Here is a 19758-nt window from a genome sequence, read left to right on the forward strand (position 1 = left end):
TTACGAAAAATAGTTACCCGGACTCAGAAAGGAATAGTGCATACCCAATTAGAAGAGGTTAAACCAGCGATACTCAACCCTGCGGCCCTCCAACGATTTATATGTGGCCCGAACAGAACTCGTTGAATTGATAAAAAAATATAAGTTTCAAAACTAATATTATTATAAATATAAAATATAACAATAGATAAGGATGATTATGTTTTTGGTATTTTTTCTATTTATAACGATTTTGATGTATTTTAAATCTCGAAGCTATTTTCAAAGAGAAGAGAGAACAAAAAGAATATATAGAATTTTGGAATTTAGTGCCAGGAAAATAAAAAACCCTACAAAAATGTGCCCACTTTTTGATGACAATGTTCACATCAACATATCTATGTGAAACTTCATATTCAAAAATGAAATATGCAAAGAATGTGTACAGAAATCGGCTTACTGATTCACATCTTGACGACTTGTTAAGAGTAGCATGCAGCAACTACAAACCAGATATGTCCAAAATAGTGAAAAAACTATCTCAATTTCAAAATTCACACTAATTAAATATAAATATTTAATTAAATTTTTTTTATAATAAATTTTCAAATGTTATACAATATACACAATATATAAATTTATTTTTAGTTTTTTTTTTTAATTTCCGTTCTATTCATTTCAACTTGCGGCCCGCGTAATATTTTAAAATATTTTATGTGGCTCAAATAAAAAAAAGGTTGAGTATGGCTGGGTTAAACGAATAAGAAAAACCAAAATGACTAGTAAAATTCCATTAGACAAAGCCACCCTAATGATCCCCACCTGTACTGGTGAAAGGAATGTATACCAATTCATTAAGGCATGCGACTTAGCATGTTCCGCGGTAGAAAGGGAAGATCTGCCCATATTAACGAAATATATTAACACTAAATTGTTTGACCAGGCTCTTTTTTCATATTTCATAGGAAATTTCATTATTTAAGAATCCTGATGTGTTACCAAGCAACTGCGAAGCAGGAATCATAGTGATAACAAAGAATATTTATCACAAGTTAAAATATGCAAATACATGGATTTACACCACTAACAATGATACATTGACTATAACATATCAAGGGGAACAAGAGCCACATATAGTGAAATTAAGGAATCAGGGTTTAATCAACTTAAGTCAAGAGTGTAGGGCTTATGTTAGTGATATAGTTTCAGTTTAACAGTCGAACAGTAAGGTCGTTTATACTGACGGTTCACTCGCTTATCTGTGTTTAGTTATCTTTTTTTTTTCCTCTCTCGTTGATTCTGATTATTGTGGGTAAAATTTCGTTTATTAATATACAAACCAAATAATAATCATGAATTGTAATAAATGTTTTGAAAGCATTATTAAGGATGATTGTTTAACCTGTTCTACATGTAATAAACAATTTCATTATTACTGCCAGGGCTATAATGAAACAACATTTAATAAAATGTCGAAAAATTGTAAATCTAGGCTCGTCTGCTCGGATTGTAAAATTAATTCTGAATCAGGTATAACAACTAATAAACATAACGTCACATTACAAGGCTTAGCTGAATCAGTTAATTTTATGGGCAACAAATTTGATGAATTCAATAATACTGTTTCCAAATTACTTAATGAAATGAAGGAATTAAGAGAAGAGAACCGGAAAATTTCTGACATTAACAGAAACTTAGTAACTGAGGTGAATATTTTAAAACAAAAAATTGATGATATTGAACAAAAATCACTTGAAAAAATGGTTGAGATATCCGGAATACCTACTTCTAAAGATGAAGATTGTGCCAAGATTGCTGAGGAAATTGCCGCCAAACTTAATGTTGCAATTCATGTGGAAAAAGCAGTAAGAATTCCTATTAAAAATAATCAATTTTCAAAAATTCTCGTATGGTTAAGTCATAAAGATATGAAGTCTAATCTCGTTACAAAATGTAAAAGAAATCGTGATTTATTTGCCAAACAAATTAATTCAAATTGGTCCAGCACTGTGCGAATTTTCATCAATGAACATATTACTAAGGTTAGAAGACATCTATTATTCAAAACAAAAGAAGCTGCAAGAGAAAAATTGTACAAATATGTTTGGATTAATGAAGGTGATATCTTAGTACGTAAGGATGACCAATCTAAGGTTTTTCGTATAAGAGAACTAGGTGATATAGCCATGAAAATACAGTAATTATGTTGTTTTGATTTTGCATTTTTGTACATACTTTATTAATTAATGAATAATGATATTCAATTTTGTATATCTGATATTGAGCAGATTAATTCAATTGTAACATTAAATATTACTGATTTAAATTCAATAAATATAAGCAATAATAAATTTTCCATATTTGCTATGAATATAAGTAGTATTAAGTGCCATTTTGATGAATTGTTGGTATTATTAAGTACTTCAGTGGTAAATTTTGATATTGTTGTTTTATATGAAACTTGGCTTTTAAATGATGTAAATTTTATTATTAATGGCTATCAATCTTTTAATTCTCTTGGTGTAAACAATAAGTCTGATGGTGTTACTCTTTTTATTAAGAATAGTTATCAAGTTAAAAATGTTTGTACTAACCTAATGACTAATGTTAATTCAATTGAAGTACATTTTGATATTAATGGCATAGAGTATATTGTTATTGGGTGTTATAGATCCCCTTCAGATAATATTGATGCTTTTTTATCTTCTTTATATAGTTATTTGACACAAAGTTCTGAGTTTAAAAATCATATTATTTGTGGTGATTTTAATATTGATATCCTAAAGAGTAATAATCTAAAAGTAATTGAATATTTAAATATTTTTTATGGTTTTGGTTTTTATTCTTGCATTAATAATGTAACTAGACAAACTAATACTTCTGCTTCGTGCATAGATCATTTCTTTGTTAAAAGAATTTTACCAGTTAATATTCATTCTTATGTTTATCCTTCTTCAATTACTGATCATTTTAGTATAATCTTAACATTTAAATTAAATTTTAATCATATACAACATAGTAAATGTAATAATACTAATAATGCTCTATCAGTTATCGATTTTCATAAATTAAATTTAAGTATTAATAACTTTAATTGGGATAGTATATTAAGTAGTAATGACATTGATGTTGATGTTACCAATTTTATAAATAAGATTGACTTATGTATAGCTAATTCTACTAAAAAAATTTCTAGAAAATTTAATTCTTATAACTACAAACTTAAACCATGGATAACAAAAGGAATCATTGTTTCTATCAGACATAGAGAAAAAATGTATGGTCAAAAAATTAAAAATCCAAATAATATTACATTAATTACTAAGTATAATAAATATAGAAACTTACTTAATACTTTGATTAAGAAAGCCAAAAGTATGTATTATCATAATAAAATATATAATAATAAAGGCAATGTCAAAAAACTTTGGGAAACAATTAAATTTGTAACTAATAACTCATCAAATAATTCCAAAAATACAGTACATTCTTTAATAAACAATGAAGGTATAAAGATATCTGATAATAAAATTATTCCTAACATTTTTAATGATTACTTTTCCTCAATAGGGATGAATATCTATGATAATATATTAAATAAAAACTATTTTAATGATAATTTTCATGACTTAAATAAGGGGTGCTACATCTATGAAAGTATATTTTTTACTCCTATCACTCATGATGAGATTATAAAGTTTATACAAAAGATTAAAGATCATAGTTCTTTTTATGAAGGCAACTTATCAAATAAGGTTTTAAAAATGACTTCTACATCTATTTCTAAACCTTTAGCAATTTTATTTAATAAAATAGTTAAGTTAGGTATATTCCCTCTTGCCTTCAAAAAAGCAGTGGTTATCCCAATATTTAAATCTGGTGATAAAGGCTTACCTGAGAACTATAGACCAATTTCTCTAACCCTATCAATTTCAAAACTATTAGAAAAATGTATTAAAGTCAGACTGGTCAACTTTTTAAATAAATATAAATTTTTTTCGGATAGGCAATTTGGTTTTAGGGAAGGAATGTCCACTAATGACGCCTTATTTCATATTACCAATTACATTTATGATAATATTGATAAAAGTAATTATGTAATAGGTGTTTTCCTTGATATAATAAAGGCATTTGACACTGTAAGTTTAGATCTATTAATTAGAAAGTTACACTATGCTGGGATAAGAAGTAATATTTTAAAATTAATTAAGTCATACCTAAACGATAGAACTCAAATAGTCAGGGTTAATAATGAATATAGTAATGTAAGTAATATTTCAATTGGTGTTCCACAGGGTTCTGTTTTAGGCCCTTTACTGTTTAACATATATGTTAATGGCCTTCTTAATGTTTCTATAAAAGGTGATATTTATAGTTTTGCTGATGATACGGTTATGCTTTTTAATAATAAAAGTATCGAAGACCTATTTGATGAAGTTAATCTCTCATTAGATAGTGTTCAGAATTGGTATGATAATAATTTTTTAGAGTTAAATCTTATAAAGTCTAATTATATATTATTTAATCTTAGACCTAATTCAATTAACTTGAATAATCTTATCATTTGTCCGCATTCCTTAAATTGTAAAAACAAAATTGTACCCTGTAATTGTCTACATATTCAAAAGGTAAATCATATTAAATATTTAGGGTTAATATTTGATGATAAACTTAAATGGAATTTTCATATAGATAAATTGGTTTATACCATCAGGAATTTATTTTATAATTTTAAAAGCTTAAAATATGTTTTAGATTTTAAACATTTGAGAATTATATATATGTCATTAGTTCAGTTCTTAGTTTACTATGGATTGCCATTTTGGGGTGGTATAGTACGCGCCGCGTAACATTAATAGTAATAGTAATAGCGTCCGCGCTGCGTGTGTAGTAGTACAGCGAATATCGAGCGCGTGACCCTGGACGGCGTGCGTCAATTTATATATGCTTACGTATATAAATAACTCGTGTAAAATGACCGTATAGATCTGTGTGGTTTTGAGTTCAAATAAAACAAACACCACAAATGCGCAACAACAACATATATATGTTCATCCGGCCGTGTGCAAGCGTGTGACAATCCCACGGTAGGCCTAACCGCAAGATGACTATGTATGGTCATCCAGAGTAAAGTAGGGACAGGGACAGAACTATCGAGGAGAGCTGATGGACAAGCGTTCATCAGACGAGCAACCGACGAGCTTTGGAACAGTCATCAGTAACTAATGTCACATCTCGCTAGCTTCATTCATTAATTTTGGACTTAGAGTAATTTTGTTATAATCAGTCACAGTTGAATAAGTTAAATAAATCAAACATATTATACTAAACACTCGAGATTTACATTTATTCCATCATCCTTCAATCCTATTGACTGGGGAACGTTACAAATGCCAATAGTGTATATTGAGCTGCTTACGGACATTTTCAGTTTCAAATTTTTTTAGTTTTTTTTTTTCTATGAATGTCAATAATAAAATATATTTTGTTGGGTGAAAAAGATGGAAAATTTAATATGAGGCTCCAAATACATTGTTAAAATAGTAGTTTTAAAATATATAAAATACAGTCACAATTGTTTTTTATAAGCATTTTTGTAAATTATTTTGTAGTTAAAATTTTATAAAATGTTTAACTTTGAAAATTTGATAGCCAAGGTTTGTAAATTTAAAACAAGGTTTCATGTAAATAGGTTATAATATAAAAATAACATAATTACATTTCAAAAAATATACTTATCGGTACTTATCACTCCGTTCAGGATTTATTAGTTTTATTACCTATGTTATGAATTTTTTATTATATATTACCATTTGAATATCAAAAGTTGATAGTAGCTTAACAAACATATATAAGGGTAAAATAAATTAAAATATTATACACTTTTAAAAAATAACGTTTTATGTTACTTTTTTTTTTGTGATCTAGAATCAACAGGAAGAAGAAATAGGAGCAACTGCGGAACCAACACTAGGTAATACCGATACTATATCATCTGATATTGTATCTCCCAATACCAGTGGTAAACAACAGGGTACAAAACAACGACCTTCGGTCAAAAAAAAAAAGGTTGATGAAGATAAAGATTCTCAGCTTATCAAAGAGTCTTTTGAAATTTTAAAATCGTCTGTTGACGTAATGAGTGACCCATATAACAGTTATGGACAGTTCATTGGTAATGAGCTACGAAAATACGATGGCCATACATTAGCATTGGTTAAAAGGGCATTTTCAAATATTTTGTTCAATGCCGATATGGGGATGTTGTCATACACCAATACGGAGCCACAGTACTTTATGCCCGAGGCACCCCCTCAACGATATGGAAGCTCAAGCTCGGCAGAATATAGTATATCACATGGGTTACCCTGGACCACAAGTACACAGCACTCCGTGTATGACTCAAACCTTGGGTCCTCCCAAACTCCGACTCCATCCTCGCAACCAACTGTTTCCCAGTTGCTTCCATCAACAACTGATGAAACACCGCAAGACCAGAACAACCCAGAAACAAGCAATTTATTATTTAAAATGTAATTATTACAATTTGAAAACATAATTTTACATTTTTTTTTTTATTAACTATAAAGTTATATGAAGTTAGTTTTTTTTTTTTGAACACTACCCAGAAAGAGGCAATTTATTATTTAAGATGTAATTATTAAAATTTGAAAACATAATTTTACATTTTTTTTTTTATTAACTATTAAGTTACATAAAGTTAATTTATTTTTTTGAACACTTTAATTTTAAAATAAAGAAATAATTAAATATGTAAACATACATACCTTAATATATTCTTGAAGTGACTCATTTATTGCATCACATACTTCTGGAATTATTCTAGATATTGTACTCTTTGAAATCCTGAATAGATATTGCAGACTTGTAAATGAATCACCTGTGGCAAGGAATCTCATTGTGAGAGCCAACCTTTCTCTTGCAGTTATTGCTTCTCTCATGTTAGTATCCATTCTTGTGATTTTTGGACAGACCAGTGAAGCAAGATATTCGAAATCCTCCAATGTCATACGAGTAAAATTTTTAATTATGTCATCAACAAGTTCGACTTGCATATCTTTCATAAGCCGATTACAAATTTCTGCACCACCAACGTCGTTTACTTTGCATTTTTTCTTTTTTTTCTTTTTTTTTTAAACTTGCATTGCAATAATAGCAAACGACGCAACTGGAGGTACTGGCGCCATCGTTGCCTCACATAAACTGATGGCTCACCCTGAATCACCTAGCTTCGCGCATCTGATACGCATCGTGTAAACAGTTAAAAGAATCATCTTCCTCGCGAGGCAGCCTCGTAAATCTTGCCTCACGCATCAGATTCGCGTCGTGTAAACCCGGCTTTAGGGATAAATTAATTTTAAAGTTAAAACAATCATGTTCACAATCGTCTATAAAATTTAATTTACACGTGGATAGTGTATACGAACGAATACTCAATCAAGAAGTTCGGGACATAGCTTTCAAAACTTCTAATACACTTGCATGTAATTCATCCGATTTCAATAAATTACTAAATGGAATGTTCAATAAATTATTATCTGAGCAAGACCAGTTTTTAGCGAAAGGATCTGGGTGGTCCCTTAAAACTATAGATGTATTACAATTGAGAATTAATATAGTGAATCCTCTCAGGGGAGGAACGTATCTAGATCTACCTGAATATATTAAAGATAAAAGAGCAATTATAAATGTAAAAAATAACGATGCTAAATGTTTTAAATATTCAATACTATCTAAGTTTGACAATCGATCGAATAAAACTTATTTAAATAAAAAATATTTTAAAATGTTAGAAAAAAAAAGTGGTTTAGATTTTAAATGTATTGATTTTCCAACACCAATCAGTCAAATGAATATTTTCCGAGTATAATTTAGATTCAATACAACGTACTTTACATTTAAAAACAAATATTGAATAAAAGCCATGTATCACTTCTGATTGAAATTCCATGTCAATAAATGAGCATCCAAATGGTCCTTTATGCCTTATTTGTATTTGTTTGATGAAAAATGCAATATCTACAATACGCCGGCCAACTAGAGGACTACAATTTAAATTCAAATACCACAGTAAAAACTAACTTATTATACCTACATATTATAATTTTAATATTACATTATTATTAAAATATTAGTTATTACCATTTCAAATCAAGATTGGCATTATTATCATTGGTTTCTGTACATAACGTATGTGTGTGTGATGGAGTGCGCGTGACACTAAAATTAATTAGGTTTAAATATGTATGTTATAGTTTTATATGTATCATTTTTTGATTAAAATATTATAAACTTACCCTGATAAAGGCCAGAACGTTTCATCTAGGCAAGGTGTACTACTAAAAAATTCAAATTAGTAAAATTTTATTTAATTTTATTTTTTTCCTGATTATTTCAAAAATATGGTACTTGAAATATTATACTTAGGAATTCAATTCCTTTAAATTCCTATACTATGCTTATGTGTACTATACTTGAATAATATTGATTATAATTAGGGTACTTCTGTTTTCCACTTATAACTTTTATGAAACAATAACTTTCAAAGTTTTAAAGTTATGTACCTATAAGTTACACAAAATTGTTCTAAATGTATATTAGGTAGGTATACTTACTGTATACAAATTCAAATATACTCTTTATGATAATGTGTTAAAATTTCAAGTAATTTGAATTAATTTTGAATATTTGGATTTTTTCATCGTTGGATAGTAAAAATCTTACTTTAAAATTTTGAGCACTCTATACATATATATTTAGTCCAGTTTACATAATATATAGGATACACTTACTCTAATTGAAACAATGACTTATCTGGTGTCAATGGTGTGTCAACTAATTACTTCCCGTTGGCTCTTCGACATTACTATTCAGATATAAATTTAATAAAAATAGATTCACGTATAGTTATATAGTTATAGTTATACAACATATCATATTTAATTTATGGTTGATTACGACAAATACGATTTTGAATAACTCACTAATTCAAAGCTATCAAAAACTAACAAATTGAAACTTAATGAGTAAAGTTATATTAAATTTATTTTAAAATGTTTGCGGTTTTTATTACGTTTGAAGTGTTAGTATTTCAACTATTTGTAAAAAGTTAAATTAAGAAGAGAAGTTATATTATTGACGTTATTGAAAATCAAGATTGTAAAAAGTTTAAAGCCCCTACGATAAACAGTTTTTTAGAATAATGTATCTAAATATTCTAAATATCGTAATATACCTAATACATAATACATAATTTAATAGGTATTTTTAGGATTTTTTCCAAAAAAAACTAATATTAACAAAAAATTATATTGTTGCAAAATTATGAATAATTTATAATATATATTTTATTATAGTTAGATATAACAGTTTCTATAATTTTATACAATTATAAATTAAATTAAACACAGCGATGTACATAGGTGCTATTTAAAAATAATATTATTACCTCGAATTTTGATCAACATTGTTGAACCTAATTTGCTGTGAAGATTCTTCAAGATCACTGTCCACAACATCACCTAACACAACATACCTACTTAAAAGTACTTATATATTTATTTTTATTTTTATTTAGGCAGTGTTTATTCATTTAACAAATATCTAGTGGGTAGAAGTTTCTTGAAAAGGTTTATGATTGAAATACACCACTTTGCTATATCTACCTGACGGTGTATATTTGTAGCTATATATTTTTGTAAGTTTATTTTTAAAAATGCTTTGTTATTTATGTCAATTTAATGCTGATAGTTGGAAATCTTTAGTTTATCATTTTAAAATTTTTCATTTACTTAAAACAGACAGTAATTATACATGTTGTGAAGGGACTTGTACACAATCTTTTCAATGCTTACCTTCATTTAAACGCCATATTTTACATAAACATTTCCCTGAAAACATCCCATCAAATAATCAACCACAAGACCAATCATGTTTCAATTCTTCATTACTACCACACAATATTGAAAACTTAATTGATGATAATGTTTTAACTGATAATTTAACTAATAATCCATTTGATTTTGATCTAGCTAGTGAATCTCTGTATAAATCTGCAATATAATTTGTTGTAAATTTGCATAATAATAATAATTTTACTAGAGTAGACATTACCAATATTCAAACTAGTATAATAAATAAAATAATTAAACCAATTGTATCTATGCTGAAGAATGTAGTAGATGATGAAATTAAAGAACCAATTAAGATTGCTAAATTTCAAAGAATTGCTTCTGTTATAGAAAATCTTTTTTTATCCTGCAACACTGAATATTGCTTAGTAAATTGGCTTATAAAGAATGAACTGTTATTTAAAATAAATCAATTTACCATTAATAATGAAAAATGCCCTGTACAATACAATGGTGAATCAGTATATAATGAAAAAATCACCAAATGTGTACTCTTACCTTTGCAGTTTCAGTTAAAAAAATTCTTTGAAAATGGAGATAATTTTAAAGAACAGTATACTCGGTTAAATTACTATAAAAACAATCAATGTACTTCTATTGAACATTTTGTTGGCAACAAAAAGTTTTTCTATTTTCTAATGAAAAGATAATATTTCCATTTTTTTTATACATGGATGAATTTGAAATAAATAATCCTTTAGGCTCACATGCTACATTTCAGTCTATTTCCGCTCTATATTATAGTTTCCCACTATCAGAAAACAATTCAAAATTATCAACTATATTTTTAGCTGCTCTAGTTAAACACATTGATATTAAATCGTTTGGTAATGATAAATGTTTACAAAGTCTAATAAACGAAATAGATATACTTGAAAATTAAGGGATAGATATTAAAACTCAAGATGGTGATTTTCATGTTCATTTTGTCCTAGGCATAGTTCTTGGAGATAATTTGGGTCTAAAAAGTTTATTAGAATTTAGCAAATCTTTCTCAGCTAATTTTTTTTGTCGCTTTTGTAAAGCTTCTAAAGCATCAACTATAACAATGCTTGAAGAAGACTCGAGTCTTTTGCGCAATGCACACAATTATTCTGATGATGTTGCTAGTATGAATTTTGCAGAGACAGGGGTTTATCAAGAATCATTGTTAAATCAGGTAACTGGGTTTCACGTCACACAAAATTTTTGTATAGATATAATGCACGATTTGTTTGAGGGCGTTTGTCAGTATGATTTGTGTAACATAATTAAATATTATATTGTTACTGCTAAATTGTTTTCACTTGAAACCAAGGCTTGCAAACGTTATAATAACGTTATGACTATAACGTTATATTTGATAAAAAACGATTGAAATTTGTAAACGTAATTATAACGAAAAACGATAAACATAAATAAATAACACAAAACAAAACGTAACGTTTAACAAAATATATGATATATCATTAAACAAAACAAAACGCAAAACGGTATATATTGTATTCCATTAAACGAAGTAATTAATTTTCAATTATTTAATAATACTTATACTCTATTCAGAATAACCTTGCCCACTCGATCGACGAAAACTCGTAGAGTTCGCGCATGTCTGTTGCCACAGACAGCGCTGATATCGGCTGTGCCGCCGCCGCCGACATGCTGCAGCTGTATACGTAGTGAACCATAATATCGCACGTTACTATTAGTGATGGGAATAATCGAATGATTTCGATAATCGAGTAATTAGTAATCGAGATATTACTATAATCGAGATATTCACTCGATTAAAATAATCGAAATATTATCATGAACTAATATATAATAATTAATAATCAATCAATAATCAACTTACTAATAAAAATTCATAGTAATATTTTTAATTGAAATAACACTTTACATTTATTATTATAAATTATAATATAAAAACAAAATACTTTTTAAAATAAAACAATTGACGATTCATATTTCATTGTGTTAGGCTTATAACAAACAACTACTGTTCAAAACTTAAAAATAAAAATAATAATTAAAACTGATTGAGTATTTTACAACATATTTAAGTTACTATTTAAAAATATTATATAGTCTAAATTTTTTGGTGACAGCCTATTTCTTTGCGTATTGGTTAACAATCCAGCTTTGGAAAATACTCTCTCGCTTGGAACCGAAGTTGCAGGAATACATAAATATTTTAGTTGTAGTTTGTATAACTCAGGAAAAGTATGTTTATGTTGCTTCCAAAAAAATCTTGCACTAATATCAGGGCGAATAACACTTCTTACTTGAGATAATTTACTATCGAAATGTTCCCACAAAGAATTTGGGGATTCGCGTGTTACAATTGGGGATGATGGTGTTTCACTTATATTGTTTCTAATGTTTTCATCGTCGTTATTAATATATATATTCGAAGTAAGTTCTTCTATTATCGATTTTTCAGTATTGTCTGCATTATCAGCAAGTCCAAATGCAGTTTTTTTAAGTCTCGGATCTAAGAAAGTAGATTTTGCTACTATACTATTTTTTTCTAGAGATCCTAAACGCCTCGCTACTACATCTAATAATGTATTTTGTAGCAATATACCTGCATGAGTATCTGGTTTTATATTTTTGACTGTGTATTGAAGACCTCTTATTAGTGGTATTACCAAGGACAATGTTGGATATTTTTCTCCGGACAACTCTGACGTCATATGTTCAAATGGTTTTAAAATTGGAGCACAATCTGCTATTAAATCCCATTCTGTCGCAGTCAAACAATTTGGAGCCCGTCGGAGAGACGACATTGCAGCAGATATTGGATTTTTTATTTCAATGAGCCTTTCAACCATAATTAAACATGAATTCCACCTAGTGCTCACATCCTGTTTAACTTTTAACTCAGGGAGGCCCATCTGTTTTTGAAATTCACGTAATTTCTCAGTTGCAGAACCACTGTGTTTAAAGTGACCCACTATAGCTCGACAAGTTTTTAATACCTGGAGAAGTTCTGTGTTTTTATTTATGGCATCATTAACACTTAGGTTTAAGGTATGAGCTACACATGGGTGGTGATATTTTTTTAGATGTTCATTAATAGCATTTTTTATATTTGCTCCACTGTCAGACACTATTGTAACTATTTTGTGAGTTATATTCCATTCATTAAAAATATATGATAGTGCGGAAGCAATATTTTCTCCAGTATGACTTTCGCATACTTCTCTGGTAGCAATAACTGGCGAGTATAAATTATCGTTGTAAATAAAATGGCAAGTAACAGTAATATAGGATTTTGTGGAATCAGATGTCCACATATCTGTTGTTATAGACACATCATTTACGTTGTTTAACATAGATTTGAGCTTAGAAACAATTATGTTATACTGATCAGGCAGCAACTTTGTACTTAATAATTTCCTACTTGGAGGAGTGTAAAGTGGTTGTAATTGTTTTGTATACTCTAAAAATCCAACATTTTCGACTATTGATAAGGGCTGATAGTCAGCCGTGATCATTTTAATTAAAGACTTATCAATATTATTCTTTTCCGTAATAGTAAGTTCAGTATGTTTAGTTGAACCGAATAATTTTAATTGACGCGAGCGTTTAGCTGGAGGATAAGTTAAAGATTGGCTTTGTATAATATGTGTACTTGTCGAAGGAGATTGAACATTTGACAAATTGTCAATGGTCTCGATATTTTGTAGATCAGAATCTGGATCGTCTGTTGTAGACACAGGAATAGCAATAATCGTTGGATGTTTTCGTTTTAAGTGCTCTTTTAAAAAAATAATAGTTTGTTAAAAAATATAATATAGGTAAATATATAGTAGGAATTACGAATTAGGAAAATATGTATAACTAAATAATATAATATAATATTGTAGTATCTACCTTTTAAATTGGTTGTATTTCCATAAAACTTTAAGTCCTTCTTAAGATTTTCAACTTGGCAAGTTACTGTCGTTTTGTCACTATTTTTTTTAAAATGCTCCCACACTATCGAACGCTGCTTATTTCCTGGTCGCATTTTAAAAAACTCGAGTTTGTGCAAAAATATATTATTATATAAGCTTTTAAATATTGTACTAGTACAGTAAATTACTTATTTATTAACTACCGATTCGGATACGGAATTTATTTCGATAAAAGTATAAATCCAAATAATATTATGACGTTTCGTGTACTACTACGTTGAGGTTGGTTGTGCAACACCGCGTCCATATTATAAAATAATATAATATAATAATAATAAATATCTGCGAGTGTAATAAAATAAGTCCAAATATAAATTATTCCATCATTCAAATAGTTATTAATATGTGTAGTGAATCGTGAATGTATGAAATAATTATACACCCAGTATACTTATAAGTTATGAATAAATACTATAACGTCTATAACACAATGACAACGACCAAGAATTCCAGAACAAATAAGAGTATTCACTATTTTTAATTTTACTATTTTCTATGAAACTATTTCAGTTTTATACTTTTATAATTATTTAAAATTTATATATGCTTTGAGATAATGTAGTCCGTAATTGGATTATTATTTTCGTGTTCTTTTAACTGAACAAAAATTTAAAATACTGTGAAGAGATTACTAGATTAGTAGAATAAAAATACTAGTATTTGGTATTTAGTAAATACTAAGTATAATATTACTATTAGTAGTTATTTTACTTATTTACAATTCGAGTAACTACTACCAAAATTAGTAATTACTAATTTTTCGTTTGATTTTTTCAGTTGGTTCCGAGAATCGAGAACGAGCAAATCATTCGATTATTTTTCATAACAATCGAGTTACTCGATTTAATCAAATAATCGAGTTACTCGATTATTTTCACTCGATTGTTCCAGTGGCGTATTTGAGGGGGGGGCCATGGGTGTATGCCCCCCCCTTGGCATTTTTATTGGTGATATTTTAATCACGGTTATATCCTGTATATAGGTAATAAAATAATATAAAATTTACACAAGTGATATTTAATATTCATTTCGTATTTTAAATTTTTATCAACGTTACCAAAATGTGTTGATAATGATATCGGCCAATTATTGTCTAAATTAATATACCACGGTTGTAGTAATACACTGATATCACACTATACCACGGAATACAATCTACGTTTGTTATATTATCAAAATTATTGTGGAGGTAGCCGAAATGATAACCAAAAAGACGTGAAGTACTGAATTCTGAAGTGTTAAGTGTTTTTGCACCCGAATTGTCTGTGGCTTTTGCAACTGTTTTGTTTATTAATTAATTATTTATTTTCTCTCTATTCTGTATCTTTTTATAAATAAAATAGTCTACAATTAAGATTATTTTATTATAAACTGATTGTTTCATTATGAAGAGAATAAATGATTATTTTAAAACTAATAAATCTGAAGAAAATATTTTAGTTACATGTCCTACTAAAAAAAATAAAACATTAGAAAATGATGAACAAAAACAAATTGATGATAATCAACATTCTATTAATGGTAAGTAGTCTCTTAAAGATGTTCACATGCTTTTTTCCATTCTACTTATAATTTTTATTTTTATATTTTAGTAGGTACCTACCTATTTCAGATTTGAATTTTATTATATTATTATTTTGATAACTGCGCCTTTTTAAGTTTCAGAAGAATTAGATATTGGAAATTTGTTTGGTTTAAAAATCGATGACCATACTAAAGCTGCCTTGTTAAAACGTTCAAATGTACCAGATGAACATTTCATTTACCTATTTTCCATTCATAACAAAAACAGTAAGCAACTTAAGCGTTATTTAAGGAAAAATCACTTTGAACAATTTACATGGCTAGAATATTCAAGATCAAAAAATGGACTATTTTGTAAGTACTGTATACTTTTCCTAACATCTGAGTATGGCGGTCGAAGAGGTACAGAAAAATTAAAACGACTTATTACTGAGCCGCTAAACCAGTTTGCCAAATTATTAGGAAAAGATGGGCTATTAGAAACACATCAAAATAACGACTATCATAAAAATTGTGTTCAATTTTCTTTTGATTTTCAAAAAACGTTTTCAAACCCAAATAAAGTTGTAATTAACATAATTGATACTGAACGTATGAAACAAATTAAAGAAAATAGAGAGCGCTTAGTACCAATAATTGAAAGTATCATTTTCTTAGGACGCCAAAATATTGCTTTAAGAGGACACAAAGATTATGGTATACTTTCTTCTGAACCTCATTCATCAGAAACTGTTATTAATGAAGGCAACTTCAGAGAAATTTTAAAGTTTAGAATTTTATCAGGTGACAAAACTCTTGAAAGTCATTTAAAAAATAATAATGCAAAAGCAACTTTTATAAGTCCTACTATTCAAAATGAATTAATAGAGTGTATCAGAAAAGAAATTGTATGTAAAATCATTAAAGATATTGAACAGGCTAAGTACTACAGTATTATATTCGATGAAAATACTGATGTCTCAACAATCTCTCAAATGAGTTTAAGTATCCGATATATTTATTCAGGAAAAGTGTTTGAAAGATTTGTTACATTTATTGATTGTCATTCATCTATGGACAATGAAAATGAAGACAGCGATGGAGTAGATTCAAACAACCAGATAGAACCAAAATTGACTGGAGAATTTCTTGGTGATATAGTTATACAAATGATGTCCAAACTTGGCTTAAAATTTGATAATTGTGTAGGTATTGCTACTGATGGCTGTGCAGTGATGGTTTCTACTATAGTTGGGGCTGTTCAGCGTATCCAGCAGTCAACAAAAAATGCAATTCATTGTCCTTGCAAAAATCATGCTCTGAATCTATCAATTTCAAAGTCATCAACAGTTCAATCAATTCGTAACTGTATTGGTATCATGGAACAAGTTATATCCTTTTTTAACGCATCAGCAAAACGCAATTTCATATTAAAAAAAATGCTCAAAAAACAATTTGTAAGTATTTGTCAGACCAGGTGGGTAGAAAGGCATGATAGTGTGTTGCATTTTAAAATGTCATTACCTAAGATTATTAATACCCTTACATCTATATCAAAATGGGATGATATAGTATCATCGTCTAAAGCCAAAACCCTTTTATTTTCAATTTCGAACTGTGAATTTATAATTTCTCTCTACTCATTATCATCTGTATTAGCTGTAACGTATCACGCAAGTAAGACACTACAAGGAAAATACCAAGATATATTAACTTCTTCTGAAATCATTGAAAATATAATTTCAATTCTCAAGAACAACCGTTCCGATTGTGATACTAACTTTCAAAATATTTTTAATGAATGCAAAGACCTGATGGAAGAACTAGATGTTGATATAAAAATACCAAGGATTGCTGGTAAACAGAACAATAGATCAAATCCACCCAATGTAAATAGTTGTGAAGAGTTTTACAAAATTACTATTTTCATTCCATTATTAGACGGTATTATAAGTGACATGTGTAGAAGATTTGGGAATCATGAAAACCAGACACTTAAAGCTATTACCAAATTAGTTCCTAAGCATTTAGTAAAATTGACAAAAAACAAAAGGAAAGAAATACTTAATGAAATAAAAAATAAATATTCATTTTTTAAGGATACCACAGATGTGCTGTTTGAGTCAGAAATTGAATTGTGGTATACCAAATGGATCCATTACAAAGGTGATTCATTTTAAGAAATTATTCTATTTATCTTTTATTTTTTATTTTTATATTATTTTAGGTAATTGTCTACCATCAAATATCTTAGAAGTAATTGATGAGTGTTCTGATATGATTTACCCTAATATTAGTTCTTTGCTTCACATTCTTGCTTCTTTGCCAATTAGTGTAGCAACTGCCAAACGCAGCTTTTCCACTTTGCGCAGGTAAAATATTTAAGCTATTTTTTTTTATTAAATTTCCCTAATGTTTATTATTAATAGACTTTAATTCAAACTATAAACTACTGCTTCAATATTCTTCAGTTAAGACTATATTATTTACTAAGATGGTTATTAAACATTTATTGATTTATTTAGTAGTTAGTTATTCTTATTACTTATTATTCATAATATATTCACTACTTATAATTAATAATTATGCATATTTATTTATATAATATGTTATAAATAAATAAATTGCTTACATTTGATTTTGCTTTTACCTCTGCTTTTATGCTGTTGCATGATGCTTTGTTTTAGATTAAAAACTTGGTTAAGAGCAAAGATGGGTGAGAAACGACTAACTGGTTTGGCTTTATTAAATATCCATAGAGATATTGAAGTGGATGTTGAAACAATCATAGATCAGTTTTCAAAAGTAAAAAATAGATCTATATTACTTTGAAAATTGTTGTAAATATTTTTTTTTCTGATTTGTTGTACAATTTATATATTTATATAGCCATATATATAAAGGTACCTATATGTATTTCTTAATTTTGTTTTATTATAACCAAATCAAGGACTCAGCTGCATTAGCCGGGATACGAGTATTACATGACTTTAGGATTGAAGTATAATATGTATATCCTACGGTTTTTTTTATAACATCAAATAAATATTAAGCAATAATTAGTTAAAAAATACATTAATGTACGGTTAAAAATAATAAATGGAAAATTTCGAATTCCTCACAATATTTTGTGGTGTATTACAATTTTTAAATAGGCAAATAGCCCCTCCCTTGATTGAGCTCCAGCTACGCTACTGGATTGTTCCCATCACTAGTTACTATGCCACAAGTGGTTTACGCGTTCATTCCGTAACACATAAAAACACCGAGCGCTTTCCGATATTTATTCTGCTTTTTGTAATACTATTTTGTGAATTATTCACTCAAAATGACAAGCAGTTCTGATGAGGATAATGCTGAATATGGCCCATCACCAATTAAAAATCAGAGAAGTGGAAAAGTGAGTATTATATAATATAAAAATTCCGAGTTTATAAAAAACATGTTTTTTTAAAAAAAAAAATGTTTTTAATCGATTAAAACTTTTTTTGGATTGAAATGTCTTTCAAGACATCATTCTTATTAAAACTTATTTTTTTTAAATATTTTTATTTCAGGCTATAAGTGAGGATTTAAGAATCCGTATTGTGAACATGTACAAGAGTATAATAATGGACGAATCTAACATTTCCATGAGGCAAATTCACAAACAAATTTCAGAGTTGTTGTCTATTGGTGAACGTTCAATCCACACAATCATTAAGGCTTACAATGAGACAAAGATGGTGCCAGTCGCAAATGTTAGCATCTGGTTTCGCTGTGAAATTCCTACGATTGATAAAATCCACCAAGCTGTATCAGCCGACGACAGTTTGCCAACAGTATCGCGGAAAATTTATTTCATCTTTTAAAAGATTTAGATTTCCGTTACAGTAAGCGAAGTAGGAACAGTGCTATGACTGAAAAGAACGAAATTGTTGTGTGGCGCAGAATGTATTTGGATAGCATTAGAAAATACCGAGAAGAGGGTCGACATATTTATTTTCTCGACGAAACATGGGTGAATGCTGGCGATTGTACATCGAAAACGTGGGTCGACACAACAGTACGGTCTCCCCGGGATGCATTCTTGAAAGGTCTATCAACAGGTGCTCTGTCATCCCTCTGGCAAAGGGAAACGACTTATTGTTCTCCATATCGGCTCTGAAGATGGTTTTCTACCCGGTGGTTTATTATGTTTTGAATCGAAAAAAAATACAAGTGACTATCATGATGGGATGAATGGGGACACATTCTGTGAATGGATGGAGGGCACTTTACCTTGTAAGGATTTGGGCTTTTTAGTTCCACAAAAACTACCCACGAAGAAAGGGGAACACTTTCCTGTGAGACCCGAGGGTCAAGTCGGTGGAACTCGCTGGCTTTGATACACGCATGGGGTATTGAAACTCCAAGATTTATTT

At 28.6% G+C, this 19758-nt stretch overlaps 2 protein-coding genes and 2 pseudogenes across 2 annotated transcripts; all 4 read left to right on the forward strand.

The window, feature by feature from the left end:
• Nucleotides 1-1448: 1448 nt before the first annotated feature.
• Nucleotides 1449-2180, forward strand: LOC132933127 (uncharacterized). Its single transcript, XM_060999449.1, has one exon. The coding sequence runs from the start codon at nt 1449-1451 to the stop codon at nt 2178-2180; it is 732 nt and encodes a 243-aa protein (XP_060855432.1).
• A 7535-nt stretch (nt 2181-9715) lies between these two features.
• LOC132933128 (uncharacterized) overlaps nt 9716-19758 on the forward strand; it is a 58061-nt pseudogene continuing 48018 nt past the window's right edge.
• On the forward strand, nt 16691-17397 carry LOC132936555 (uncharacterized; the record flags this gene model as incomplete). Its single annotated transcript, XM_061003295.1, has 1 exon — nt 16691-17397. A coding segment is annotated over exon 1 (663 nt), but the record flags the coding sequence as incomplete, so codon positions are not given.
• LOC132936759 (uncharacterized) lies at nt 18684-19231 on the forward strand (annotated as a pseudogene).

Source organism: Metopolophium dirhodum, chromosome 1, assembly GCF_019925205.1.
Source record: "Metopolophium dirhodum isolate CAU chromosome 1, ASM1992520v1, whole genome shotgun sequence".
NCBI classification, from domain to species: domain Eukaryota; kingdom Metazoa; phylum Arthropoda; class Insecta; order Hemiptera; family Aphididae; genus Metopolophium; species Metopolophium dirhodum.